The sequence below is a fragment of the Tilletiopsis washingtonensis genome, assembly GCF_003144115.1.
Source record: "Tilletiopsis washingtonensis strain MCA 4186 unplaced genomic scaffold FA09scaffold_15, whole genome shotgun sequence".
Classification (NCBI taxonomy): Eukaryota; Fungi; Basidiomycota; class Exobasidiomycetes; order Entylomatales; genus Tilletiopsis; species Tilletiopsis washingtonensis.
The window spans coordinates 348,847-374,513 of NW_020312012.1; the positions used below are offsets into that span (position 1 = coordinate 348,847).

The 25,667-nt window shown below is 68.0% G+C and overlaps 8 protein-coding genes across 8 annotated transcripts; 4 read left to right on the forward strand and 4 right to left on the reverse strand.

The window, feature by feature from the left end:
• Window positions 1-12: 12 nt before the first annotated feature.
• FA09DRAFT_330968 (putative CPC2 protein) lies at window positions 13-1,749 on the reverse strand. The gene is made up of 4 exons (XM_025742816.1): window positions 1,630-1,749; window positions 1,011-1,426; window positions 530-776; window positions 13-470 (listed from the first exon to the last, which is right to left on the reverse strand). The coding sequence occupies exons 1-4, from the start codon at window positions 1,733-1,735 to the stop codon at window positions 301-303; spliced, it is 939 nt and encodes a 312-aa protein (XP_025597182.1). The 5' UTR covers window positions 1,736-1,749; the 3' UTR covers window positions 13-300.
• Window positions 1,750-2,260: 511 nt separating this feature from the next.
• Window positions 2,261-5,234, forward strand: FA09DRAFT_71930 (hypothetical protein). The gene is made up of 7 exons (XM_025745799.1): window positions 2,261-2,722; window positions 2,786-3,064; window positions 3,123-3,330; window positions 3,388-3,662; window positions 3,717-3,834; window positions 3,896-3,962; window positions 4,809-5,234. The coding sequence occupies exons 1-7, from the start codon at window positions 2,383-2,385 to the stop codon at window positions 5,106-5,108; spliced, it is 1,587 nt and encodes a 528-aa protein (XP_025597183.1). The 5' UTR covers window positions 2,261-2,382; the 3' UTR covers window positions 5,109-5,234.
• Window positions 5,235-5,516: 282 nt separating this feature from the next.
• Window positions 5,517-6,120, reverse strand: FA09DRAFT_71911 (hypothetical protein). Its single transcript, XM_025745798.1, has one exon. The coding sequence runs from the start codon at window positions 5,961-5,963 to the stop codon at window positions 5,628-5,630; it is 336 nt and encodes a 111-aa protein (XP_025597184.1). The 5' UTR covers window positions 5,964-6,120; the 3' UTR covers window positions 5,517-5,627.
• On the reverse strand, window positions 6,018-7,607 carry FA09DRAFT_71907 (hypothetical protein). The gene has a single exon (XM_025745797.1). The coding sequence runs from the start codon at window positions 7,556-7,558 to the stop codon at window positions 6,278-6,280; it is 1,281 nt and encodes a 426-aa protein (XP_025597185.1). The 5' UTR covers window positions 7,559-7,607; the 3' UTR covers window positions 6,018-6,277.
• Window positions 7,608-12,929: 5,322 nt separating this feature from the next.
• Window positions 12,930-17,929, forward strand: FA09DRAFT_71969 (hypothetical protein). The gene has a single exon (XM_025745800.1). The coding sequence runs from the start codon at window positions 12,999-13,001 to the stop codon at window positions 17,547-17,549; it is 4,551 nt and encodes a 1,516-aa protein (XP_025597186.1). The 5' UTR covers window positions 12,930-12,998; the 3' UTR covers window positions 17,550-17,929.
• A 574-nt stretch (window positions 17,930-18,503) lies between these two features.
• On the reverse strand, window positions 18,504-19,840 carry FA09DRAFT_343765 (DUF572-domain-containing protein; the record flags this gene model as incomplete). The annotated part of the gene is made up of 2 exons (XM_025744615.1): window positions 18,504-19,388; window positions 19,552-19,840. 2 exons carry the CDS (start codon window positions 19,838-19,840, stop codon window positions 18,655-18,657), a joined length of 1,023 nt encoding a protein of 340 aa, XP_025597187.1. The 3' UTR covers window positions 18,504-18,654.
• A 209-nt stretch (window positions 19,841-20,049) lies between these two features.
• On the forward strand, window positions 20,050-23,909 carry FA09DRAFT_320435 (hypothetical protein). Its single transcript, XM_025740978.1, has 11 exons — window positions 20,050-20,260; window positions 20,339-20,702; window positions 20,817-21,091; window positions 21,154-21,253; window positions 21,305-21,450; window positions 21,503-21,861; window positions 21,920-22,411; window positions 22,469-22,887; window positions 22,940-23,355; window positions 23,415-23,609; window positions 23,666-23,909. Exons 1-11 carry the CDS (start codon window positions 20,099-20,101, stop codon window positions 23,753-23,755), a joined length of 3,018 nt encoding a protein of 1,005 aa, XP_025597188.1. The 5' UTR covers window positions 20,050-20,098; the 3' UTR covers window positions 23,756-23,909.
• Window positions 23,910-24,728: 819 nt separating this feature from the next.
• On the forward strand, window positions 24,729-25,665 carry FA09DRAFT_339835 (ribosomal protein L12; the record flags this gene model as incomplete). The annotated part of the gene is made up of 4 exons (XM_025744257.1): window positions 24,729-24,839; window positions 25,013-25,160; window positions 25,223-25,387; window positions 25,592-25,665. 4 exons carry the CDS (start codon window positions 24,729-24,731, stop codon window positions 25,663-25,665), a joined length of 498 nt encoding a protein of 165 aa, XP_025597189.1.
• Between the last annotated feature and the right edge of the window lie 2 nt (window positions 25,666-25,667).

A 25,667-nucleotide genomic window follows, 5' to 3' on the forward strand; every position in this document is an offset into this window, starting at 1 on the left:
CGCTGCATTTGAGCCGTTTTGGAGGCGGAACAACAAGAGAGCAGGCGACAGAGGCAGACGCACGCATGCACGCCGAGGAAGGTGGCGCGGTGGGATCGCCCCCTGCGATCGCGGCACGGGCCGGGGGGTAACGCGCACACGGCTTCGTCCGTGCGCGCAGGAGAGAAGGGGAAGAGTGGAGGGATGTGTGATGTGGTTTGAGCTTGAGAGTGGAGACGCCCCCTGCGTCTGCGGCACTGCTCCTTCCCGTCTGAGACGCCAGATCATACAGCCGCGCTGCACAAGCGAGCAGATGCGCGCTTATGCGACCGAGTAGACGCGGCAGAGGCCGTCCGAGTAGCCGGCGAACAGCGTCGAGCCGTCGGCGGACCAGGCGAGCGACAGGCACTGCGGGTCGGCCGAGTTCTTGCCGACACCGGCGAACTCGGGCTTGAGCTCGTCGACGATCGACTTGCTCTCAAGGTCGAAGACTGGTGCAGCAAGGGTCAGCTGCATGCCGGCGGGCAGCACACGCGTGGCAGACACTCACTCTTGATGCAGCTGGCGGTGGCAGCGCACAGCCAGTAGCGGTTGGGGCTGAACACGAGGGCGTTGACGACGTCACCGGCCTCGAGCGAGTACAGGTGCTTGCCGTCGGACAGCTCCCAGAGCATGGTGATGCCGTCCTTGCCGCCCGAGGCGCAGAGCGAGCCGTCGGGCGAGACGGTGACGGTGTTGATGTAGCCGGTGTGGCCGTAGTGGTTGGTCTTCAGCTTGCACTTGGACAGCTCCCAGACCTGCGCGTACGTGTGTCAGCGTGTGCGCAACATCGGAGGCACCACAGCAGCGGCAGCAGCAGCGGGCACAGCGAGCAGAAGAGCGCTCAGTGATCTTGGTGGTTCAGAGTTATTCTCATCGAGCACCGAGTGCTCTAAGTAGTAGCAAATATTGAAGTTCCTCTTCCTCGCGCGGCGGTGCTCTCCATGCTGCGCCCGTGCTTCCTCTGCCGGGTGCTCTCGCGCGCGACTCACCTTGACGACCTTGTCCCAGCCGGCCGAGACGATGACCTGGTTGCTCGGGTTGGGCGAGAAGCGCACGCACGAGACCCACTCGGTGTGGCCGTCCTCCTGGATGTTGAACTTGCACTCGCCGAGCGTGTTCCACAGCTTGATGGTGCGGTCGCGCGAGCCCGACACGATCTGGCGGTTGTCGGCCGAGAAGGACACGCTGAGCACGTCGCCGGTGTGGCCGACGAAGCGGCGCGCCGTGGTGCCGGTGTTGAGGTCCCAGAGACGCAGCGTCTTGTCCCACGACGCCGACAGCGCGAACTGGCCGTCGGACGAGATGACGATGTCGCTGACAAAGTGGTTGTGGCCGCGCAGCACGCGCTTCGGGTAGCCGTACGAGGCGTCGTCGCGGCTCAGCTGCCACACGATGATCGTCTTGTCTGCGGGCCAAGGTCAGCGGCCGTGTCGCAGCAGCAGTTGGCACCACAGCGTCCCTATGCCCAAAGCAGCAGCACTGCTGACACGCGACCACGTCATGTTCCCTTGACTTTTCCCCGAAATGTTCCCTCTAGCCTTCTCCCATCTGCGCTCATCTCCTCTGCCCTGCGCCCCGCTCGCTGCGCCGCCTGCTGCTCCTACTCACCACGCGAGGCGGTGAGGAGCATGTCCGGGTTCTCGCTCGACGTGGCGATGGCGGTGATCCATCCCTTGTGGCCGGCGAGCTCGCCGCGGTACTGAAGAGCAGACATGGTGAGAGGTGTGTGAGGGGGGTGACTTGGTGGTGCAGAGCAGCAAGAAGACGACGCCGGCGCTGCTGGAGCGCTGGCTGGCGCAGAGAGAGAGAGGCGCGCGCGGCGCGGGCAGGCGCGACTCCCTCGCGGTGCACGTGATGGGCTAGGCCTGAGCGTGGGACTCGACGCGCCCGTGCAGCCACCGCCTGCACCCCGCCGTCTCGTCAGCTGCCTCTTTGGGTGCCTCGCTGCTTCGGGCTGCAAGCTGGACACTCTTACTGCATGCTGCACAGCCCGCTCTTCGTGCTGCGGAGCTGCTGCGCCAGACGGCGTGTTTGTCTCTCGCTGGGCCACGGCGAGAGCAGCCAGACCTTTTGCGGCGTGCGGCGAGCTCGCTCTCTTGTGCCTGCATCTGGCTGATGACCGCGCGACACTCGCGGCGTGCCCTTGTTTGCCAGCGACGCGTGGCGCGCACCCACCTCACGCCTCGGCCGGCGGCCGCCGCGCGAAGCCATCAAGCCAACACTTCGCTCCGGCGCAGCACTGCCCTCTGCCCACCACCACCACCACCGCCCCATACCACCTGCTAGCACGGCATCTTCCGCCACCGGCGCCGCTGCGCCTCACCCGCGCTCCGCTCCGCCACCCACCCACCCGCTGCCAGCATGCCCGACGCTGCCCGCGCCTCCACTTCGCGTGCGCAGCGTGCTGGCAGCAGCAGCAGCGGCAGCGCCACCGCCCGTGCCCGCGTCCTGCGCTCGCGCAGCGCCAGCGGCTCGCACAGCGCCGAGCGCCAGCGCTGGTCGCTCTCGCCCAGCCAGCTCGACGAGCGCGACGAGGACGAGGACGACGAGGCCGAGCCGCCCGCCGTGGTGTCGGCAGCGGCCTCGACCACGGCCGGCACACCCTCGCCGCGCCCCGAGCCGCGCCCGGCGCGCCGCCAGATGCAGGCCGACGAGAGCGTCGAGTTCATTGAGGTCCGTCCGCCGAAGCGCCAGCGCCTCCGTGAGTCTGCCCGCGCCGCGCATACAGCTGCACCTCGCTGACACGCACGTGCGCCTCTGCCAGGCTCGCCCAGTGTGCAAGCTGCGGCCGGCAGCTCGCGCGCAGTGGCCAGCGTGGAGCCTATCAGCAACCGTGCGCGCTCGCGCAGCAATGGCCTCATGACGCTCGACGAGGAGAACCGGCTGGCCAGCGGTCTCTCGGGCCTCGCAACGCCGCTGCGCGGCAGCGTCTCGCCGGTGAAGACCACGTCGACGTCGCCCAAGGGCAAGGGCAAGGCAAGCGAGCAGCCGGCTGCCAACCCTGCCAATGTGCTTGAAGAGGCCGAGCCAATCTTGGAGGGATGTGAGTGGCGCATGACTCCTGTGCATTGCATTCGCACGGCTGATGTGTCGCGCCACAGCCACGCCCGACCAGCTGCGAGCCGAGATGCTCTCGCTGCGCCACGAGCTCGCGTCGAAGAACGAGTTCATCGAGGCGACGCGCTCCACCGTCGACGCCACGCAGTCGGCCATGACGTGCCACGTGTGCTTCGATCTTGCCTGGCGCCCGCAGGTGCTGACGTGCGGCCACGTCTTCTGTGCACGCTGCCTGATCGACTGGTTCAAGAAGTGAGTCCTGCCTCGCATCTCTTTCGGCGGCATGCATCTGATGCACGTCGGACCCAGGCCGCTGCAGGACGAGCTCGGACCTCCGGCCCACATGCGCGGCGCCGAGCGCACGACGTACGAGAACCGCGCCACGCGCAAGCGCAAGAAGATCTGCCCGGGCTGTCGCGCACGCGTCATCAACCCGCCGATCGAGCTGTTCGCCGTCAAGGACCTGCTCGAGACGATCGACAAGGCCGTGCGCGCCGGACAGGGCCGCGGCGGCGAGGGCGAGGAGGAGCCCGACGCCGAGGCCAAGGGCGAGACGCTGCCCGCCGGCGCGGCGCTGTGGCAGAGTGAGTCTCGCGTCGCAGCCTGCTCGCCGTGCATGCTGACAGTGCCGTGTGCAGACATCTTCTCGGACGGCCCGCCGCCGCCGCCGATCATCCATGACCTCGAGGACGGCGTGGACCGCTGTGGCGTCTGCACGTCGGAGGTCGTCGGCGGTTACTGCCAGAATGCCGACTGGTGCGTCAGCGTGCTCATGCGTCTGGTGGTCGTACCACTGACGCCTCTCTCCTGCCACCAGCGGCCACTACTACTCGGAAGAAGACGACGGCGACGGCGACGACTTCGACGACGGACACTTTGAGCCTGTGAGGAACGTGCGCCGTCTTCCGGCGCGCAGAGGCGCAGGTGCCGCCTTTGCGATCCCCGAGATCAGGGCTCCAGCCGCTGCTGGTCAGCCTGGCTTCATGCGCGACGTGCAGCAGCGCGTGCAGGAAGCCATGCAGAGGTTCCAGGCCGTGATGGCCGGCCAGGCGGAGCCGGCACGCGCGGCGCAAGCGCGCGTGCACGCAGCCAACGCGAGAGCGCAGGCAGCCAACGCGAGGGCGCAGGCAGCCAACGCGAGGGCGCAAGCAGCCCACGCCAGAGCAGATGCGATCAGAGCGAGAGCGCAAGCAGCTGGAGCAGTTGGAGCAAGAGCGCAAATGAACGCAGCAGCGGCCGGCGGCGCCGCAGAGGCGGTGCGGCGCCTGCCGTACGTCCGGGCAGCGGAACAGGTGGCAGAGGCGCGGCGCGCCGTGCGTCCTCAGCCGAGATTCGGCAACGGGCCCGCGGTCCGCTTCGACTTCGATCACTTCGCCCCGCCTCCGCTACCGCTGCCACCGCTGCCACCGCTGCCGCCGATGCCGCAGGCGCCACTGCCACCCCTCCTGCACCTGCCTGGCGCTCCCGGCGCTCTGCGCGCACGTCGTCGCGCCGAACGCGAGCAGCAGGCTGCGCTGGCTCCACGCGACGCTCGCCTTTTTGCCCGCGCCAACGCTGCTCGCTTTGCGGGCGCTGGCGCTGGCCCGCTGGCTGCGCCTCTGCCGCCCTTCTTTGCGCTGCCGCATGAGCTGCCCGTGGAGGTGGCAGCTGGCCCCGCAGCGCCGCGTCCTGCTGCACCTGCCGCCCCTGCCGCTCGAGACCATGCGCTGAGGCCCATTCCGCCGCCGCAGGGAGCACACGAGTACCTGGCGAACCTGATGGGCGCGCACCACGGTCGCGCTGCGCCGGCTGGACGCCGCTATGATGATGTCGCAATCCTCACCGACAGCGAATCGGACGACAACTCCGTCGACGAGTATCTCGACGACGAGGATCGCCGCGACCACGAGGACTTCATCGTTGATTCTGGAGATGAAGACGCCGACGACCAAGCCCGTCTCGCCCGCCATCGAGCACGTCTCGATCGTCGTCAAGCTGCGCGCGATCGTCGTGACATTGACCGCGCCCGTCGCGCAGCAGGCCGCGCGTGAGTTGACACGTCTGCAGCCAAGCATGATCCGAGCTGACCCTCGCGCTGCAGCAACGCGCCGATCGTCCTGGACTCGGACAGCTCGGACGGCGAGGTGCAAGTTGCTGGCGAGGTACGCCGTCCCGCCATACTCCCGTCGTCTGATGAAGAGGATCTGAGCGACAGCTCTTCTGGCAGCCAGAGCGACTCGGATGACTCCGGCAGCGACGGCATCCGCGCTAATCGCGGCATGCTCATGCGCAGAGCACGTCTCGAGGACGTCGCCGACGCGGACGCTGATGCCGTGGACGCCGACATCAACGCCGTCGACGGCTCTGACGGCTCGGACGCATCCAGCGACTCGCACAGCGAGGACCAATTCCACGACTCTGAGGAGGAAGCCGCGGAGCCGGCCAGACCTCGCCTCCGTGACGTGCGACAGGGCGTTGCCGCGCGTCTCGCGGCCTTGCAGGATACAGTGGACCGTATCCGGCGTCGTGTCCCTGAGATGTCGGACGACTCGGGCAGTGCGGGATCTCTCTCATCGCACGAGTTCGACGACGAGGACGTGGGCACGCCTCCGCGCCGCCGCAGAGGCCGCCGCGCCGTTCGCGACAGCGAGGAGGACGATGACGACGATGACCAGAATTCCTACGACGAGGCGATGCTGAGCAGCGAGGAGGAGGCGCCGCTCTCGCCGCAATCGCGCAGGCGCATGCTCGCCGACGCGGCTGAGCGCCGCGCCCGTGCACAATCTTAGTGAGGAGCGCCGGCGTGCGGCTCTTGCTCTACTCGGCATCGCGACCAGTCCGCCAGCAGTCTCCACTCCGCTCTTTCCCTTTCCATTCCCGCTTCCTGACCTGCGCTTCTCGATCATGACCCATCACCTATCTCTCGGCTACATCCCTTCCGCGCGCGCTCTCTCCATCGGTTCATTCCGCACACGTTACCCCCACGCTCGACCACACCATCATCCTGGCCTCTACTCATCACCACCCGCGACAACTGCATCTGCCTCGTGACCTGGTGGGCGCATGCGTCGCGCGCGTCGCATAAGATTGAGCATCGGTTGTGTGATGGAAGGTGGAGGAGACATGCGTAGGAGTGCGAAGGCGAATGGATGAGAGCGGTCAGGGAGTCGGGTCGTTAGTGAGGGGTAGGGCGGAGCGGTAGGGCGGAGCGGGAGCGTCATCAACGACGGAGCAGCAGGCCGCTCGACGCGTTGGCATCTGCCTCTGCCAGACCCTCGCGCTCGGCGCGCTCGCGCCACAGCTCGCGCGACGAGTCGAAGGAGCAGTCGGCGGCGGTGACGAGCAGCGCCTGGCGCTCGGCAGTGTCGGCGGCCGCGCCACTGGGACGGAAGCGGCGGGCAGCAGGGCTCGTCCACTTGCGCTCGTCGCGGCTGCTGCGCAGCTGGCGCGCCTTTGCGGCAGCCTGGAGGTGCGCGTCGGCGCCGAGGCCGGCCAGCGCCGTCGGGCGGACGAAGGAGGAGCCCTGAGTGCCTCCGAAGGGACGAGGACCGCTCTGCCCGGCGCCGGGCGCGTAGCTCGAGCGAGATGCGGTCGAGGCATCTGCCCGAATGCTGGAGCGGGCATCCTGCTTGCGCGGCGAGCGAGCCGGCGTGCGGGCAGCCGAGAGACGGGCATGCATGGTGTTGTCGTTCGAGACACGCGCGGCGCGTGCATTGACGGCAGCGACGATGTCGGCAGTGCTGACGGACGAGCGAGGAGCGGGCCGTCTCGCGGTGGCAGCCTTGAGGGGCGAGGGCGTTCTGTTGGCGGCAAACTTCGTCGCAAGCTGCGTTGGACGGCGACCGGGTGTCATTGCTGGCGGCGCTGGAGGCGGCGGCGGGGGTGCTGGCGCACGGACAGCTGGCGGCGGTGGCGGTGGCGGAGCTGGCGGAGGCACTTGTGCTCGAGCAGCTGGCACGAGCGGAACTGAGGGCCTCACGTGCGCAGAGCCTGGCTGCGAGACCCGCGAGGGTGTACCGATCTCTCGCATTGGGGGGCGTCGGACCTCTGTGCGAGCGGGCTGCACGACCACCTTGACCGGCGCCACGGCCGGACTTGCTGTGCGAGAGCCAAACACTGCGCCGCCTACCGTGCTCAGAAGCGCTGAGGCACGAGAGCGAATGTCGCTCGCCTCGACCGGCTTCGGCGCTTCCTGAGCCTCTCGGCGAGAGACCGGAAGGCGGGGATAGAGGTTCGCCTCAGGTCGACTCGTGACCTCCGAAGGTGCCTCCGTCGCAGCGCGGCTAGCGACTGGCGTCGAGTGTGCGCCCGTGCGGAAGGGCGTGCCGAAGTCGAGGCGGGCGTCCGGACGGCGCACGCTGCCGAAGCTCTGCTCGAGCGACACCTCGGGCGCGCCTTCGGTGAGCCCGCCGAGCTCGACCATCGCCAGCTCGGCGTCGGTCAGCGTGCCCGGGTACTTGCGCTGCAGCGAGATCAGGTAGCGTCGCTGCAGAGCGCCCATCTTGCAGCTGAACGACTTGCTGTGAGAGCAATGAGTGTGAGCTTCTGGCAGGCTACTTCGAGGGAACCGTACTCACGAGCTCCACTGTCCGTGGCACCGAGACGTCTTGATGCCGTGTGCCCGCAAGAAGACCTGCACCACCTCTCCGCAGTCAAGGTCGAGCACAGCATCTGCACGAGCGGCAGCGCTGGCTGGCCCGCTCTCGGGCGCGCCTTCCTCACGCACATCGAGGCGGATGGCCTCGACCAGCACGCGGTTGAGCGCAGCCCACGCCTTGACCGAGAAGTGATCGGCTTCGGGCTGCAGCTGACCATCCTTGACCGCAGCCGCGGAGAGAAGCTCGACACGGCTTGGCATTGTGCGAGGCGCTGGCGTCGCGGGAAAGGCACCCGGCACCAGCGGCGTCTGCGGCGGCAGAGACTGGTCGTGCGAGCGCATCAACCGACGCTCGGACGGCGTGCGCGGCATTGGCTGCACTGCCTCGGCGAGCGCAGCCTCCTCGTCAGCGAGCAGGTCCGCCATCGTCGTGTCGCCTGCCACGCCCTCAGCAGCGCTGCCTAGGACGCTCGTGTTGTCAGAAAGGATGCGGCTGCTGCTCGGCGCAGCATCCGATGCGAGCAGAGTGCCGGTGGCGATGTAGCGGTGGTGCAGCTTGAGCACAGCGCTCGCGCGCGCGGCGGCGCGGGCGTCCAGCGAGGAGATCTCAATGATCGGTGTCTCGGCCTCCTGCAGGAGCATCATGGCGCGCGCATGCACGGACGTCGAGAGCGAGGCGCTGACGTCGTCAATGTGGCTGCGCGAAGCCTCGGAACGCCTAGAGGCAAGGCGCTCCACCTGGATGGGCCTAGGCGCAGTATGCGAAGGCAGCGCTTCCTCGATGTCGCTGGCGTCCTCCACGCTCTCGTCGTGCATGCTGCCCGCACTGAGATCGTCTTGTGCGACCTGCTGTTGCTCCTCGCTGATCGAGTGCTCAGACAAGTCGTCGTGTGCGCTGGCGCTGCAATCAGAGCGCTCATCGTGCTCCACAGCGGGTGCCTCGCTGGAGCTCGCGACCTCGCTGATGTCGACCTCGCCGGCCTTGCCAGACTCATCCGACTCGGCCTCGGCCTCTTGCTGCTGCTGGTCTTCAGCATCGTCTCCGTCTGCGCTCTCCGCGAAGCTCTCCTCCATCGCTTCCTCTGAGACTTCCTCCGCGACCGAGTGCTCCTCCTCGTAGCGTGTGAGCTCGGCGCTGAGCTCGCGCTCATCTGCCGAGTCGTGGCTGATTTGGCGCCCTTCTTGTTCCGCGCTGCTGAGGTCCTCCTCGTCCTCCGAGCGGCCGTCGAGCTCCTCCTCGTTGTTCTCCAGGCTCAGCTCTTGGCCTGACTGCTCGAGCGCTTCCTCCTCAACGGGCTCGACCATGGACTCGTCTGACGCGGACTCGTCATCGTGGGTGAAGTCGATCGGACTCTGAGCACGCTGTCCCGGCTCCACGATAGCCTCGCTGATCTGCTCTTCCTCCTCCTCAGACTCTGCGTGACTTGCACTGGCGTCGTCGTCCTCTCCTTCGTACGCGACCGCGAGCTGTTCGCGCAGTGGAGTCGGCACGGGCGTGAGGCGCGGTGCAGGCGATGGCGAGCTGTCAGACTGCAGCGAGTTGCTGCTTGCCGAGCCGATCAGCTCGATCTCGTCGTCTTGCGGCAGGTCCTCGTCATCCTCGTCGAGGTACGAGTCGTCCTCGTCGTAGATCTGCTGCTGCTCCTCCTGCAGCTCCGAGACGCAGCTCGCCTCGCCGGCCTGCGAGCCGTGCTCCGAGTCGCTGAGCGCTGCGCTCGCGTCGCCGAGTGCGGCATCGGCAGAGTGCACCTCCGCAGCAAAGCTCTGCAGGTCCTCGTCCACCTCGTGCGAAGAGTTGTCGTCGAAAGAGGGGTCGTGCGCTTCCGCCTCCTCTGCCAGCAGCACGCTCCTGTCCTCGGCAGGGCCAGAGTGAGGCTCGCTCGAGGAGTGATGCTCGGACACCGCGCTGTCAGACACGTCAGCAGCGCTTTGCTGCGACTCATCGCCTGCGCTGTGGGACAGCTCCGGCTCGGGGGACGGCTCAGGCGAAGGAGAGTCCTGCGCGCCGCCGTCCATGCCGAATGCATCGAAGCCGTCGTCGTAGCTTTCCTCGTGCTGCTGCTCCTCGTCGTGCCATGCATCATGACCCTGCGATCGCTCCGCCTCCTCCTCATCCTCTTCTTCAATCGCTCCTCGCGGTCCCGCCACTAGGCCCAGACTGGAGCCCTCGCCCACCTGCTCGCGGCCCCTCACGTCTGCAAACGTGTCGTCGTAGCCCGCCTCTGTCTCGTCGCCGCCGACGCCGACCTCACGTTTGAGATACGGCGTCTGGCTAGTGCCAACGAGCAGAAGCGGGTCGTCTGAGGGCGAGCTTGGCGCATCAGGCCGGGCAGAGAGACGAGGCACGCGCTGAGGCGCCGGCGATGGCTTGGCACGCGCGACGGTGCGCAGCAGCGACGCTCGTCCCTTGGCTGCCTTGGCGGTGCGAGGCTGCGTCTGTGGCAGCACCTGCGAGATGGACGGCAGAGATGGCGGGGGCGTGGGCGAGGCCTTGCTGCTCTGTCGCCGCCGCGGCGCCGCGCTGGTGATCGGCGGCAGGATGCGCACGGCGACGGGCGAGTGCAGCATCATGCGGTCCCATCCCCGCTCGCGCGCCTCGCGCACAAAGCTGTCGTCGCCGGCGTTGGCTTCTGCCTCGGCCGCAGCCGCAGCCTGCGATGCTCGGCCGCGTACTTGTGACTTGCCCGCCTTGACGGGCGTCGCCTCGCGCATGCTGAAGTCGCCGCTCGTGTCGGCCTCGTCGTCGTCTGCCGCGTCGACCGGCGGAAGCCAGTCTGCTGCTGACGGCACACGACGCGGCGTGGCACGAGCAAGGTGCCGTGGCGGTGTCGACGGCGCACGGCTGGTGCGCTTGCGCTCGCGCGGGTTGGGGCTCGTGTCGGCGCCGGGCTCCATGCTCGAGCGCAGCCGCGCCACGGCCGGTGAGGCAGCGGCTCGTGGCCGCTTGCCTGCGGCGGCCTCTGGTGTGACGCGAGTCTTGGCTGGTGTGCCGAGCACCGTGCCAGCACCGCTCCGCACGGGCCGAGTTGGCGAAGGCGATGTCGGCTTGGTGAAGGTCGGCAGCGAGGCGTCCGGCTCGCGCGAGCTCGGCGGGGTGAGCGGCATCTCGCTGGGCGCCGTGCTGTGAGTCGGCGCCAGGTGCGGCATCTCGTCGTTGTTCTCGGTCTCGGCCGTGCCCAGTCTGTGTCTGCGAGACACATTCGGCAGCGCAGCGAGGCGGCTCTTGAGCGCAGACAGGGCGGGCGACTCGGCGCGCTGCTGCGACGACGAGGCCGAGCTGCGCTCCTGGTTCGTCACGACGCCGAAGACGGGCCGCGCGACGGCGGGCGTGCGCGCCATGGCTGCGGAAGCCGATGAGTAGCTGTAGGGACAGGTGGTGATGGTGCAGGACGAGGCGAGGCGGCTCGGCTCGCAGCACGACGGCCCGCTGCTGCATCACAGCCAGCATCGCCGCCGCAAGCGCCGCGGCGCGCCTCCTCCTGCTGCCGCTCGACACGCGCGCGGCGCGCGGCGCCGCTCAAGCCAACCGCGAACGCTGCGCAATCTTCGCCTCTCGCCGGCAGCCCGTTTTAACGGCCGTCTGCGTTCTGTCGAACCACTCGGCGACATCTTCGCTCTGTCCCATCGATGCTCACTTCAGCCCTCACCGTGAGCCGGCAGCTGCCATGAGCCGCGCCAGCAGCCAGGCCTGGGCGAGCCGCGCCAAAAAGTGTTGGACTCGGCGCGCGTGGGCTGACTCCACAACACCTCCAGACGCGCGGCGGTCACGTGCGCTTCCGCCACGCCTGGCACAGCCTCGCGCCGGACCCTGGCGCAGGAAGGATCGGCGAGGTGCAGCGGGCATATGCAGGCCCAGCGAGCGCCGAATGGCCGCTCACGCCGCCGCGGTCCGAAAGGGACCCCCTGAATGGAGGTGCAGCTCCGATGTGAGCGAGGCAAGAGCATGCCGGATGAGCGGAGGAAAAGATTCGCTGCGAGGGGCCCGTGACGGGCTGCTCTCGACTTGAGCAGGACGGCGTGCCTCGAACGAACGACAGGAGCTCGTGTTGCGATGGCGCAGGGGCTCTGATGACTCCGGAGCTGCCCATCAGAGCCAGCACCTGCGCCAACGCATGCCTGCGCTGGAAGGTGCGTCGAGGCGAGGGTGGCAAGGGGCGTCTTTCCCTGCGAGCCAAGCACAAGTGCGAACGATTGGCGCGAGTCCATCGGGCGAGCACTGCCTCGTCGGATGGGCGTACAATCCAGCGAGGGCTGTTCTTCGCCGCGAGATCCTGACAACGAGCGTCAGCGAGCTCGTACAGAGTTGGACAGATGCCTGAAGCGCACGTATGACGAAGACGCTGAACCTCGTCGCGCCAGAGACACTCGGAGGCATCTCTGACGCGCACTCGCCATGCTGCGCAGGCACGAGGCCCTCTCGCATCAGCGCACGAGCGGCAAAGGCCAGCGTGAGCGGCGTGATGAAGCACATCCTTCTCTTCTCGTCGCGCTCTGCTGCTGGTCATCTGCAGGGCCAGGGCACCCTGACAGCGCCGCAGCGTGGGCGACGTCGGCTGTCAGGGGCTGATTTCATCAAGAGCGACGTGGGCGCAGCGCAGCGCGTAGAGGACCCAAGGCAGGAGAGCAGCATGCGGGCGCGGCGTCAGGGTGCAGCGAGCTCGCGGCTGTGGCGCCGCCGCGCGGCAGCGCGCTGCCGCCAGACAGGGGCGCGCGGCTCGCACCCCGCAGCGCTGGGCGGCGGCCTGCCGCTGTGGACGGCTGCGCGAGGCCCGTCTGGCTGTGAGGCTGCGTGCTGGGCGGCTGGTCCTGCACTGCTGATCCTGCACCTGGCTCGAGATGAGCTGCCTGCTGATGCCTTGCGTTCATCTGTTGCTCTGCTGTGCGCTGCGGCAGCCCAGCTGGCCTCCACGCTCTGCGTCGGTCGCGTGCGCCGAAGCGCGCGGCGAGCCTCGCGCCTCGCCGTTACCCGCCGCCGTGCCGCCTCGTCCTCCTTGGCTGCTCTCGCATACCTCCCGCCATTCCTGCCGCCCCCGATCCGCGCCTGGCCTGCCACGCTTGGCTGCCTCGTCCCGGCTTGGCTCGTGCCTTGGCTGCACCGCGCCTCTCGCCTCGCCGACAGTGCTTGCACCAGAACGCCGCTAGCCTCTCGCCTGGCAGCCCTCTGACAGTCGACGTGCGGGCTGCTTTGCTGCGCGCTGCCCCGCACCCGCGCGTTGCTCTCGCCTCAGCCGCCATCGGGTCCGAGCTGTACGTCGCAGCAACAGGCAGCACGCTGCTCCCGACTTACACCCTCACCTCTCAGCACCTATCCTCACGACCGCCACGACCCCGCCCCGCTCCATCCATGCTCGTGCCGCACGACTCGCCGGCCGCGGCGGCCGCTGCCGCTGCGGCGCTCGCCTCGCCCGGCCACTCCATCTACCTGGCCTCGACGCGCCTCGACGTCCAGACGCTCGTCATCTGCGCGCAGACGAGCATCATCGCTGCCGCTCCGTCATCGCTGGCGGCGCAGCCCACGGCCTCACCGGCTGCGGCACGCTCGCCCTGCCCCTCGTCCGGCGCAGCCGCCAAGCGTGCCTCGCAGCTAGAGTCGCAGCCGCAGGCCGGCGCAGGACGCACGCCGCGCCTGCGCCCTCGCAGCGTAGAGCTCGGCTCTCGAGCCCGCGAGGCGCTCCTCGACATCGGCCGAGCAGCTCGCGAGCTGCGCCATGGCGGCACTTCGCGCTCGCGCAACGACGAGGCCGCTGCTGCTGCATCGGCTTCTGCTGCGTCGCACTCGCAGCTGCCAAACGTCTTCCTCGACGCACAGCCTCGTGCTCGTGATGAGACAGACCCAGACGAGCGCACGCGCGAGCGTGCCAGTGCTGCCGCTTCACTGGAGGGCCGCCCGGCTGTGGCTGATCAAGTGGTGCGTGTGCGCCGTGTGCTACGGATACGGCCGCGGCAAGGCACTCCACGGGTCGGCGCCATGCGTGCCGCAGTCTTCTCACGCCTCGAGTCGGACGACGCTTCTGGGCTGTGGGCGCAGCTCGATGCCCCGCCTTGCGAGCTGGTCGCGGACGAGGAGCCCGCCACTGCCGCCGAGTGCTCGATGGCAGGCCGTGCTGGACGCTTCCAGCCCTCTGATGCGGCCAGCGATGCTGGAAGTGAGTCAGACGATGAGGAGGAGGAAGGCGCTCTGGACCCAGATCGCATGCTCTTCAAGCTCGAGCCGCCAGCCGCAGCGGCGCGTACTCGCTGGGCTGCGAATCCGTCTGCGCTTGACGCCGGCACAGTCGAGCAGCACGACGTGATCGTGCGAGTCAGGCTGCGGCTCTCTCCGCCGACGCCTGCCAGCATCTACAGCTCCGCGTCGCATCAGCGCACGCCCTCTGGTCCTCGCCCTCGGCGCACATCGCAAGGTGCGCCGCCGTCCGCATACCCAAACATGGCGCAGTCGCCGCGTCTGCGGCCATCGAGCGGCTCGCGCCAGCTAGCCTTCATCGCCGCTCCCTCATCAGCGCAGCTCGTGCGCGCACTCGAGAGCGATGAGCCGCGAAACGTCGAAGGCGTGCACTGCAGCGTCGTGCAGGAGCCTGGGCGCGAGCAGGACTTCGAGTGGGGCTGGTCGCCCTCGGCACTCACGCAGAGCCGCGGCAAGTACGCGTGCGCCTTCGTCGAGCGCGAAGAGCGCACTGGAGCATGCACGCTGCTTGCATCCTTTGCCTTCTTCGTCGAGCTGCCGAAGAGCTCTGCCAGTCTCTCAAGCAGCGCGCAAACGGAGGCGACGAGTGCACCAGCTGCGGTGTCGACCTTCTCCTACCAGCTGTCGAACCACTCAGCGGCGTCACACTCCTTTGCGGATCTGCGCGGCTCAAGTGACCCTCTTGCTGTCCGTGCACGCCGCATCAGCGGCAGCTTCGGCTCGAACACGCCAGCCACGCCGGCCGATACGCGTGCCAACTTTGCGTTCCCTTCGGTGCAGCCAGCCCAGCCGCCAGCTAGCGCCAGCGCTGAGGTTCGCCCGATGCGGCTCGAGCTCGACCAGACGGAGATCTCGCTCAAGGACGTCGCGGACGACTCGCCGGTCTTTCGCGCTGCGCTGCAGAACCTCGAGCGTAAGACGGCCACGCTCCGCAAGACCGCTAAGACTGTCATTCGCGCGACGGCAGATGTGCAGGCCCAGCTCAGCGCCTCGCGAGCAGCGCAGGCTGCACTGGATGAGGCGATGCAAGAGCTCTGCTTCAGTGCACCAGGCTCTGTCGCCGTGCTGATGCGCGACTTCCTCTCCGAGGCGCGCGCTCGGGCGCGTGCGCAAGAGGAGGACGAGGCACGCATGCTCTTCGAGTGCATCGAGCGGCCTCTGCGCGGCGTGCTCGAGACGTGCCGAGCAACGCAGGAGCAGCACAAGACCTTTGAGCACGAGTCGCGCACGTACTACTCGCAGACGCAAAAGTGGCTCTCCAGCCGGGCGACCCCTGCTGCTGAGCCCGACACGACGTACGCGGCCAGCGCTATTGGCTTCGACAAGAGCGCCGTCAAGCAAGATCGCCTCGACGAGAAGCAGAAGCTGCGACAGGCGCGATTCGACCTTGCACGGCTCGAGATCTTCCGCGCCAGTGCAAGACTGCACGGAGGCGAGACGGAGCTGCATCTGGCGTCGAAGGCGCTCGAGCTGTGCGCCTGGCACGCCAAGCGACCGGCCGGAGGCGACGCAGGGTCGTGGCCGATGACCGACGCCAAGACGCTGCTGAGCAGCTTCAAGCTCGGCCTGGCTGCGGCTGCAGAGGATTTCCAGACGCGTGACATCGAAATGCGCGAGCGCATCGCGGAGCTCCAGGCCCGCATTGCTCAGCTCGAGAGCAGTCTCGGCAAGGTCGGCGACGACGGCGACTCTGGCAAAGGGGCTGGCAGTGACGAGCTGGCTCTTAGCGCTGTCACCCGGCAGGCGGGCAACAAGATCAAGACAATGATCAGCTCGCTTGGCGGCATCGGCTCTCCGAGTTCGGCGTCGCTCTCGTCTGCGGCACTGGTCCCGAGCGCGAGCATGAACAGCACGACCGGCAGCTCAGGTCCGGACGGCGAAACGGAGAGCGGCGTTGCAGAGACGCCCACAAAGCCAGGCACTGGCCAGCGCCTTAGGCACACTGTCTCGCTCAAGCTCAGCGGCGGCGCCTCCGGCCCCAATGGCGTCTCCACGCCCGTCTTCGGTGCGCTGCAGCGTCTTCGCAACAGCCACCACTCGACTGGCCCGAACGATGAGCGGCGCGGCAGCGTTCCGTCGGCCGCCGTCAGCCTCGACGGCGAGTACGTCGAGGTCAGCCCGACGCGCACGCGCATGGCAAGCGCGCCGCTCGCCGAGAACATGCCGGTCAACCCCTTTGAGCCGATGCAAGCACGCTCTCCGGCCTCTCCGCGCCGCGCGCTCAGTCAGTCCAGCACGCAGGCCAGCCCGATGGGCCGAGCGCGACCAGTCTTCCCGAACCACCGCAGCCCTATGACCACAGACCGCCAGAGCCCTGGCATCAAGCGGTCCGCCTCCGACTGCGCTCGGCTCGGCGAGCTGAGTCCTCGCGGTCTGCCCACTCGGAGCGCCTCCGGCCTGGGCATCGGCGGCGTGACTCTGCTCGTCGACGAGCCGGAGGACGCGAAGACGCCCATGCCGTTCCCGCGGAACGTCACTCGCTCTGGCAACCTGTCGCCAGTCGTGGCTCCTGGCCTGGAGCGCAAGAAGGAGGGCCTTCTCTGGGTCCTGAGCAAGCCGATCGCTGGCGCAGGCGGATCCGATGCGCCCCGCGGCGTCAACCGGGCCACGCACTGGCGCGAGGCCTGGGTCGTGCTGTCCGGCTCCGGCCACCTGGGCGAGTACGCCGCCTGGCGCGAGTCCAAGATCCTCGAGCCGTCGCAGCCACTCATCGACCTGCGCTTTGCCACGGTGCGCGAGGGGCGCGGCGTCGAGCGGCGCTTCACCTTCGAGGTGGTCACCCGCGACAGCCGTCGCTTCTTCCAGGCGCCCGACGAGGCGGGCATGCGCAGCTGGATGGCGGCCATCGGTCGCGCGATCGAGAGCCTGCTCAACGGCACCAGCAGCGTGCGCCATGTCGAGAAGGTCGCGCGCTCGGTGGACATTGGCGCCATGTCTCCCGACGACTTTGGCGCATCAGGCCTACGCGCGTTCGGCGGTGCCACGCCGGCTTCCGGCAAGGACGGGCTAGGCCAGTCGCGCGCCTTCAGCCAGAGTCTCACGGACCTCAGCAGCGCCGCGAGTGCACGTCTCTTTAACCGCATGTCCGACAGCCATCGCACGAGCAAGCGCGACCAGCGCCACGGCGCTGCGGGTGGCGGGCACAGCGAGCACCTCAGCACGCTCACCGAGAGCATGCCGGGCTCCGCTGGGCTCGTGCCTCAGACGCCCACCCGCCACGCCGGCTTTGAGCGCGGCATCTCCAACAAGACGCCCGTGTCGGGCTACGTCGCCGACGGCGGCTTCGGCCAGCCTACCAGCGGACCGATCACCATGCTGCCGGCCGCGCTGCGCAGCCAAACGCACCTTGCCCGCCGACAGGGCACCGAGATCAGCGACTCGAACTCGTCGTGGAGCGAGATCGAGTCGGAGTACGACGTGCGCATTGCCGAGGCGGTGCACAACTCGTACGGCGGCAGCAGCGCGATGACGCGTGCAGGAGCGTCGAGCAATGGCAGCTCGGCCTTCAGCCATCGCCGCTCGGGCACGGCCGACTCTCCCATCATGAGCCGGCAGACGTCGGCGACTGGCAGCAACGGCCACGTCCGCCAGCGCATCGAGCGCATCAACTCGAGCAACAGCACCAAGGTCACGCGCGCCGCCGAGGTCGCTCGCATCTCGCGCCTGCCGGAGAACGCCAGCTGTGCCGACTGCCGTGCGCCAGGTACGTGATGCTGCAGATCTGTGTGTGCCGCCGATGCTGACAGCTGCTGCAACAGACCCGCGCTGGGCCTCATGGGCGCTCAACGGACAGCCGTGCTGCATCTTCATCTGCATCGCCTGCTCGGGTGTCCACCGCAGCCTGGGCGTGCACATCAGCAAGGTGAAGAGCGTCGATCTCGACGACTGGACGCCCGAGCAGCTCGACGCCGCGCGCAGCTGGGGCAACGAGCGCGCCAACGCCTACTACGAGCACTCGCGCCCGAGCGGCGGCGCTACGCCGAGCTCCACGCGCGACAAGAGCTTCTGGCAGGACAAGTATGTGCAGAAGATCTGGGCGCGGCCGGGCCCGCTCGAGCCTGCGCTGCCGTCTAGCCCGTCCAGCCGACCTGCGCAGGTGCGCCGCTCGTCGTACATGATGCCCAGCGGCAGTCCGATGCGCGTCGAGGAGGAGGATCCGATGCTGATGTTCGACGCCACGCCTCGCGGCACCGCGCCGCCGCTCGACGAGCAGCGTGAGGAGGCGGTGCGCCGCGTCTCGAGCAAGATGCACTCGCCTGTGCCGTTCGTCACGCTGCTCGGCGCCCAGGACGACGAAGACGAGCGAGGCTCGCGGAGCTCAAGCGACACGTTTGCCTCGGCTGAGCGCGCCGAGACTGCCGACGAGCACCTGTCGCCTGCCGAGGCCATGGACGACGCGCGACGCATGTCCTCCTCCAGCTCCGTCAGCGCTGCCTCGTCGGTGTCGCCCGGCCCGCCCAGCGCCAAGGTCTTTACGTCGGCGCCGTGGGCTGCATCGCCTCCGCTCGTCGCCACCACGCCGGCCACGCCGCCGCGCACGCACAGCCGTGTCCAGCAGCCGCACCACACCCCGACCATGACCTTGGCGCTCGCTCGATGAGCGCCTCACGAACCTGCACGTCCCATACATCTGCCCCTCTTTTCCGCCACGTCCCGCACCACACTGCCTGGTCGCGCTGAGAATATTGTTCTGTTGTACAAGGCGCCGCGATGCCGCCTACATGAGTCCCCCTTGCCACGTCACATCTGTCTACGCCCACTCCGCTTCGCGATACCCCAATCCTAACGATGACTTGCTCCGCGCGCCGCGCGTCTGCTACGCCTTCTTCTTGACGATGCCGAATGCCGACACGCCCTTCTTGCGTTTGGCCGGCGGCGCAACGCCGAGCTTGTTCGTCGCCGCCGCCTTGCTGGCGCCGCTGCCGAACGGCTTGCCCGCTGCTAGACCTGCGCGTGCGCTCGCCAGCTGCGCCCGCATGCCCTCGGACAGCAGCGCGGCCACCTCTGGCTCCGCCTCGTCCTCGTCGTCTGCTCCCCGCGCGCGCTTGATGATCGGCGCAGCGGAGGCTGGCGCTAGCGTTGCCTCATCGGGCGTGTGCGGCGAGCCTTCGCCGTCGGGAGCAGAGCCGGATCCAGAGGCGGACGAGGGCCCGGCCAGGCTGCCGCTGCCACTCGGCTCATCGTCTGCGGCGAGGTCGCGGCTGAAGTACTTGCGCACGAGCAGCTCGTCCTCCTCGCGCGCACGCCGCTCCTCCTCCTCCTCGAGGTTGATGCGGCTCTTGCCCTTGTGAAGCGAGTCCAGCACCGCGTCTGCATCAACGCGCTCGTTGCGGGCGTTGCGCGTGCGGATGTCCTGCAGCGCGTCCATGATCTCCATCTCGCGCTTCGAGTCGAGCGTGCGCTGCTCCAGCGCAGCCATTGTGTCGCCCGCCTCGTCCTCCTCGTCGGAGATGAGGTGCGCCAGTGGGTCGCGGTCCGGGTCGTCCTCGTCCTTGGACGTGTCGCGCCATGGCTCAAAGTTGCGCGAGGCGCCGTGCTCGGCCTTGTAGTCTGCCATGTGGAGGTGCGGTCAGATCGAACTCGCTAGCTGCAGACGCTTTGAGCGGCGGCATCACTTTCTCAAGGCGCATACAACGCATGCTCGTGCCGGTGCGCTGTCGCGACGCCAGCTGCCTGCACCGCCCACCCGCCACGTCCGCTGCTGCGCACTCACCCGTGTTCTGCGGGTCGGTGCGGAAGGTGATCTCTGCCGAGCACTGCGTGCACTTGATGTAGAAGCGGAAGATCTTGATGCCGTAGTACGTCTCGCCCTGCACCGTCTCCTTGCGCGCGTTGAACTTCTTGCCCTTGTAGATGTACTCGCCACACGTGTTGCAGCGCATGCTGAACGGCGCCATGAGGCGCACCTCGATCTGCCGGTCGGCGCCGAGCTTGCGCCGCGGGATCTTGGCCGGGTCGAAGTCCGGCGGGAAGTAGTGCACGAGGGCCTTGCGTTCGGCCATGCTGGGCGATGGGTGTGGGTGGGTGTGGTGGTGCGGAGGGAGGGGTGGGGCAGGGTGGGCGCTCCACTCGATCGTACGTGCTGCGCCGCCGCCAGGGGTGCCGATCACGTGCACGACCCCGCCCCGCGGCTCTGGCGCTGCTCCCACGCCGTCCGCCCAGCCGCGCGACGCGTCCGGAGACCAACTCGCTCGCGCGCCCCTTGCCGCCGCACACCGCCTCCTCTCACATACCCTCAGCGCCCCTTTCAGTCCTTTGCCATGTCCAGCCGGCACGCGCGCCCCAGTGCGCAGGCGGCCGCGACGAATGGCGTCGCCGGCTCAAGCGCGTCCGGCGCCGCAGCTGCCGGCGCCGCCGAGCCTCAGACGCCCGCACGACGCGTCCGCAAGTCCAAGCAGCTCAGCGCCAAGCAGTTCGAGAAGGTGCGCAGCCTGTGGCCTTGCATGGTGCACAGGGATGTCGGCTGACTGTGCTGCGCTGTGCTGCATGTGCGTATTCAGATGATCAAGGACCTGTCGTCGGTGCAGCGCAGCAACCGCAAGGCCGGGCACATCCGCCTCACCTCGGGCGAGCCGGCGGGCGAGCCCGGCTCGAGCAGCTCGGGCGCCCGCGCCACAGACAGCGATCCTGCTGCCGGCGCGGGCGAGTATGCCGTGCCGTACACGATTGGCGAGGAGGCAGAAGAGGGCCTGTCCGCTGCGCTTGCGGCGGTCAATGTGGAGGGCGGCCAGGCCAACACGGAGTACTGGCTGCGCACCGTGCGCGATGCCGACACCAGCGGGCTGGCCAAGCTGGCAGGCAAAGGTCCTGATGGGATCGCACTGGCGAGGACAGCTGCGAAGGGGCTGAAGGGCAAGGCAAATGGTGAGTCTGAGCCCGATGCAGCGCGCGATGGAGGACAGACCGAGCGCGCGCGATAGCTTGTCGCGGCGCGTATTGAACGTGCGTGCAGAGGCGCTGACATCCCTGTGATCGCAGCCCCGCAAGACTCATTCATGCACGAGGCCTCGTTCGTGTTCAATCCCTTGACACGGCGGGTGCCGCACGCATCGCCGCGGAAGGCGGCTGCGGCGCCATCAGGCAGCAGGGAGAAGGGCAAGAGCCGGGAGCCGGCTGCCTCCTCGCCTGCCCCGACGGCTCCCCGGCATGAAGCGCCGGCTGAGGACGAAGAGTCCGAGCTCTTGCCGCTTGGCCTGGCGAGCAAGGAGGTGCAGGAGGCGCTCATTCTGGAGGATCTGCTCTTCGTCCTGATGGTGAGGGGGCCAGGCCTGTGCTGAGATGAGGGCTAGCAGACTGACGGGCCGATGATTCACAGGGTATCGAAGGCTCGTACATCACGTATGCGCCGTCCTATGCGCCTGATGATCCGGCGGCGCGGCTAAGGGGCGCGCAGTGGGTCATCGATCCGGCGCTTGGTGAGTCATTCGGCCTGCCTAGGCCAAGCAGCCTCTGACGAGCTCCATCAGATCCATCCCTTCGCGATCTCGTCGAGCGCATCCTGCCGCTAGCGACGCACTACTCGTCGATCTTCGCCTTTGTGGAGATGGACAGCAGTCTGGAGTTCGGCACAGTGATGCACGCGCTGTGTGCTGCCATTCGCGAGCTGCTCAAGGTGCGCGGTGCGTTGAGTACCTGGTGGAAGCGTGCTGACGACGGATCTCCAGGAGTACGAGATCTTGCTGGTGCAGCTCGAGCACCAGCATGCGACATCGCCGGCCTTCACGCTGCAGCGGTTCTTCTTCTACATCCACCCGACGATGCGCACGCTCAGCATCGTGCACTCGCTCACGAGCTCGATCGCCAATGTCTCGCACGCGCCGCTGCTCGCTGACGACGACGACACTGCGTCGCTGTCGAGCAGCAGCGACGAGGATGATGACGAGGTGTCAGGCACGCTGGAGCAGGAGCAGCGCGCCATCCTTGGCCTCGACGACGACGCATCTGCCACGGAAGTGAAGGGCGGCATCGTCAAGGGCGGAGAGGTGCTGGCAATCCTGTGGGAGCGGTGCGAGCGAATGCGCGGGTGAGTTGAGCAGCGTTGTGAGCCTGCAGTCGCTGGTCTGATAGGCTGCTCTGTGCAGAGACGCGACTGCCAGCTCTCTGTTTTCGACCCTCTTCCTGCGAGCGTCGCAGCCATATGCCCGCATTCTGCTTCGCTGGATCACCACCGGCCACCTCTCCGACACGTACGACGAGTTCATGATCGCCGAGGACCCGCGCGTTACCGTCGCCAGCCTGGAGCAGGACCCGACGGACGAGTACTGGGACCGGCGGTACATGCTGCGCGACGACATGGTGCGCGAGCAGCGCGAGCAGCGACAGCAGCGCGGCCTCGACTTTGACTTTGAGGAGGAAGACCTCGGGCCGCGCGGCTTCCTGACTGGCGGCGCCAAGATTCCTGGCTTCCTCGAGCCCTGGAAGCAGAAGATCCTGCTCGCGGGCAAGTACCTCAACGTCGTGCGCGAGTGCGGCAAGGAGATCGGCCGCGAGGACGGCGCGGACGCCGCGAATGTGGACGATGCAGCGAGAGGCCAGGGCCGCGACGGCCAGCTCGTCTCCATGACTGACGACAGGTGAGTGCGCCGACCGATCTTGACACGGCGATGTGCTGATTCACTTCCGATGCACAGCTTCTATGCACGCATCGACGAGGCGTACGAGCGAGCCAACTCGGCCCTGCTGCGGCTGCTGCTCGTCGACCACAGCATCATGGAGCGGCTGCGCTCCATGCGCCACTACTTCTTCCAGGCGCAGGGCGACTTCTTCTCCATCTTCCTCGTCAATGCCGAGCACGAGCTGCGCAAGCGTGTCAACCCGAGCCACATTCGCGAGGCGACGACGGCGCGCCTGCAGTCGATCCTTGGCATGGTGCTGGGCAGCTCCAGCTGCGTCGGCTCCGACGACCCATACCGCGAGGACGTGCGCATCGACTTTGCAGGCGAGAATGCGTACGAGCAGATGCGGCGCATCGCCGAGACCAAGGGCGGTGTCGAGGCAGCCAAGGCGCAGGCGCGGCGAGAGCGGCAGCGCGACGTCGACCTGATCTCTGGTGCGTGGCCACGCTCCGAGTGCCGCGAGGCGAAGCTGACCCCTCGGCACAGTCATGGAGCTGCTGCAGTTTGACCTTGCCGTGCACTTTCCCGTGTCGCTCGTCATCTCCAAGCGCAACATCCTCCGCTGGCAGTTCCTCCAGCGGCCGATCATCCACCTCAAGGCCACCGAGCGAGCGCTGGCCGAGGTGTGGCACGAGCACCGCTCCTTCGACCTCTGGCGCGCCCGGCACAGTGCGCCGCTGGAGCGCTACAAGCTGCGCGTCTTTGCGCTGCGCTCGCGCATCGGCTGCTTCGTGCAGCAGGTGCTCGCCTTCATCACCGTCGATGTGCTGGAGCGCAACTGGCGCGAGCTCGAGGAGAAGATGGGCAGTGCCAAGACGGTCGACCAGTTTATGCGCGACCACTTTGACTTTCTCAACACCTGCCGCAAGGAGTGCATGCTGACGAACGTCAACTTTGTGGACGTGAGTGCTGCGGCTGCAGTAACGCGCAGCACGGCCGCTCACCCACTTGCACCACACAGGTCCTGGGCAAGTTGATGTCCGTCGCCTCCGTCTTCACGCAGAACGCCGTGCGCTTCCGCGACTCGCTCAAGAACGAGGTGCAGCGCTGGGAGACGCACCGCGCAGCTCACCCGCTCGAGGCGCCGCTGGACGTCGACGAGAAGGTGCTGGCGTTCCTCGAGCGCATCGAGGAGGTCTTTGACCGCCGCATTCGCGTGAGGCTGCCGTGCCACGCCGTGCTCGCCGCAGTGCTGACCGCTTGTCTGCGCAGATGTTCCGCGACATCGTCTCGCTCGAGGCCACGACGGAGAACCCGGCCGCCGTGCCGCTGCAGTATGCGCTCGTCAACGCCCTGCAATAGAGCCGCCGCTGGCCTAGACGCGTGCTGCCTCCGAAGCCTGCTGCTCCGCTGCCCCTTTCCGCTCCGCCTCGCATGTCACTGCCTTCTGCGGCTGGACGCCCGTGCCCTGCTGCTATTTACCTGTCCCGAACGCTGCGCAATGTATCTGTACTGCTTCAGTCGGTGGGGAGGAGGCGGCGCAAGCGTGGGAAGGATGCTGCACGTGACCAGCTGCCATCGCGCCGGCGAGCCGCAGCCGCAGTCGCGCGCGCGACTCTGCGCGTCCGCCCCGCTCCAGCCGTCTTGCAGCTGGCGGCACGGCGCCGGATGGCACAGCGGCCGCCGGCGCAGCCGCTCTCCTCTTCCCACACCCCCTCCCCTCCCGTAAGTATGCCGCACCAGCTACGAGCCTCTCCGCATCCTCTTCTCGACGCACACCGCTGTGCATCATCTGCTCGGGCGCTGCATGTGCGCCTTGATGCGCTGCAGCCAGCGCCGCTCGGTGCATCCCGCGCGCCACCCAGCACCCGGCCGCAGCGTCGCACTGCTGCCACAACGATGAAAGCACGCATCGCTGCTCTCCGCGCAGAGCAGCCGTATGCGGCACACTGTCACTTGCGTCGGCAAGGCGCCGCAGCGCTTCGTCGGGCCCGAAGGCGAGGGCGGGCGGGACGCGGCAGCGGCGTGCAGCACACATCTGAGAAGAATGGAGAGGGCGCAGGCGAGGACGCGGGAGCGCCTAGCGAAGCGCTGGTCACCTGCACGCCCTGCCGCCCGCTCGTTGCAGAAGCTCAGGTGCAGTCAGAGATCGGTTAGGCGCGGTGCGAACTGCCGCTGTGCGACGGCGCGCGCATCGGAGCGGGCAGGGTGGGATGAGGTCGGCATGGCAGAGCGCTGGCTGCGGCAGGGCTGCGGACCAGTCTTGGCCGCGCAAGTTGATGCGACGCCAGTACGGGCGCTGACCGCTGTTCATGTCTCGCTCAGCCTCTTCAAAATGGCGCCCAAGATCGACCCCAACGAAGTCAAGATCATCTACCTCCGCGCCGTCGGTGGTGAGGTCGGTGCCTCGTCGGCACTGGCCCCGAAGATCGGCCCGCTTGGTCTCGTGAGTGGTGGTGTTCGGGCCTAGGCCAGGTCAGGGCGGGCTCGCGCGCGGGACAGGTGGTGGACAAGCGGCGCGCTCCTGGCGCACTGCTCGACGCTGCGCGCCCGGCGCCTTGACCCTCTGGCGGCTTCGTGGCATGCGTGAACTCCGACTGACCCGCGCTCCGCACACAGTCGCCCAAGAAGGTCGGCGAGGACATCGCCAAGGCTTCGGGAGAGTGGAAGGGCCTGCGCGTCACTGTGCAGCTCACGGTCCAGAACCGTCAGGCTGCCGTGACGATCGTGCCCGCTGCCAGCTCGCTGGTCATCCGCGCGCTCAAGGGTGAGTGGCTGGAGACGCATCCAAGGCAGGAGCAGGCGACTGATGCAGGGCTGCGCGCACAGAGCCGCCGCGTGACCGCAAGAAGCAGAAGAACATCGCGCACTCCGGCAACATCCCCTTCGACGAGATTGTTGAGATTGCCCGCACCATGCGGTACAAGTCGCTCGCCAAGGAGCTGTCGGGCACGGTCAAGGAGATCCTCGGCACGTGCCAGAGCGTCGGCTGCAGTGAGTATCTGCAGCGTGCACGGGCGTGGGAGGTGGATGCTGTGCTGTTGGCGTCAGTGGCGTCAGATGCAGCAGGCGGCGAGCTGCAGACAGGTCGCTGGGGCCGAAAGCGCAGGCATGAGGGCGAGCGCGCGGACGATCGCGCCTTCTCGGCGATGCAGACCGCTCGAGGAACACTGCTGACCGCTGCATCCCCTCCTCCAGCCGTTGACGGCCAGCCCGCCCACGACATCATCGACGGCATCAACGAGGGCGAGATCGAGGTGCCTTCCGAGTAAAA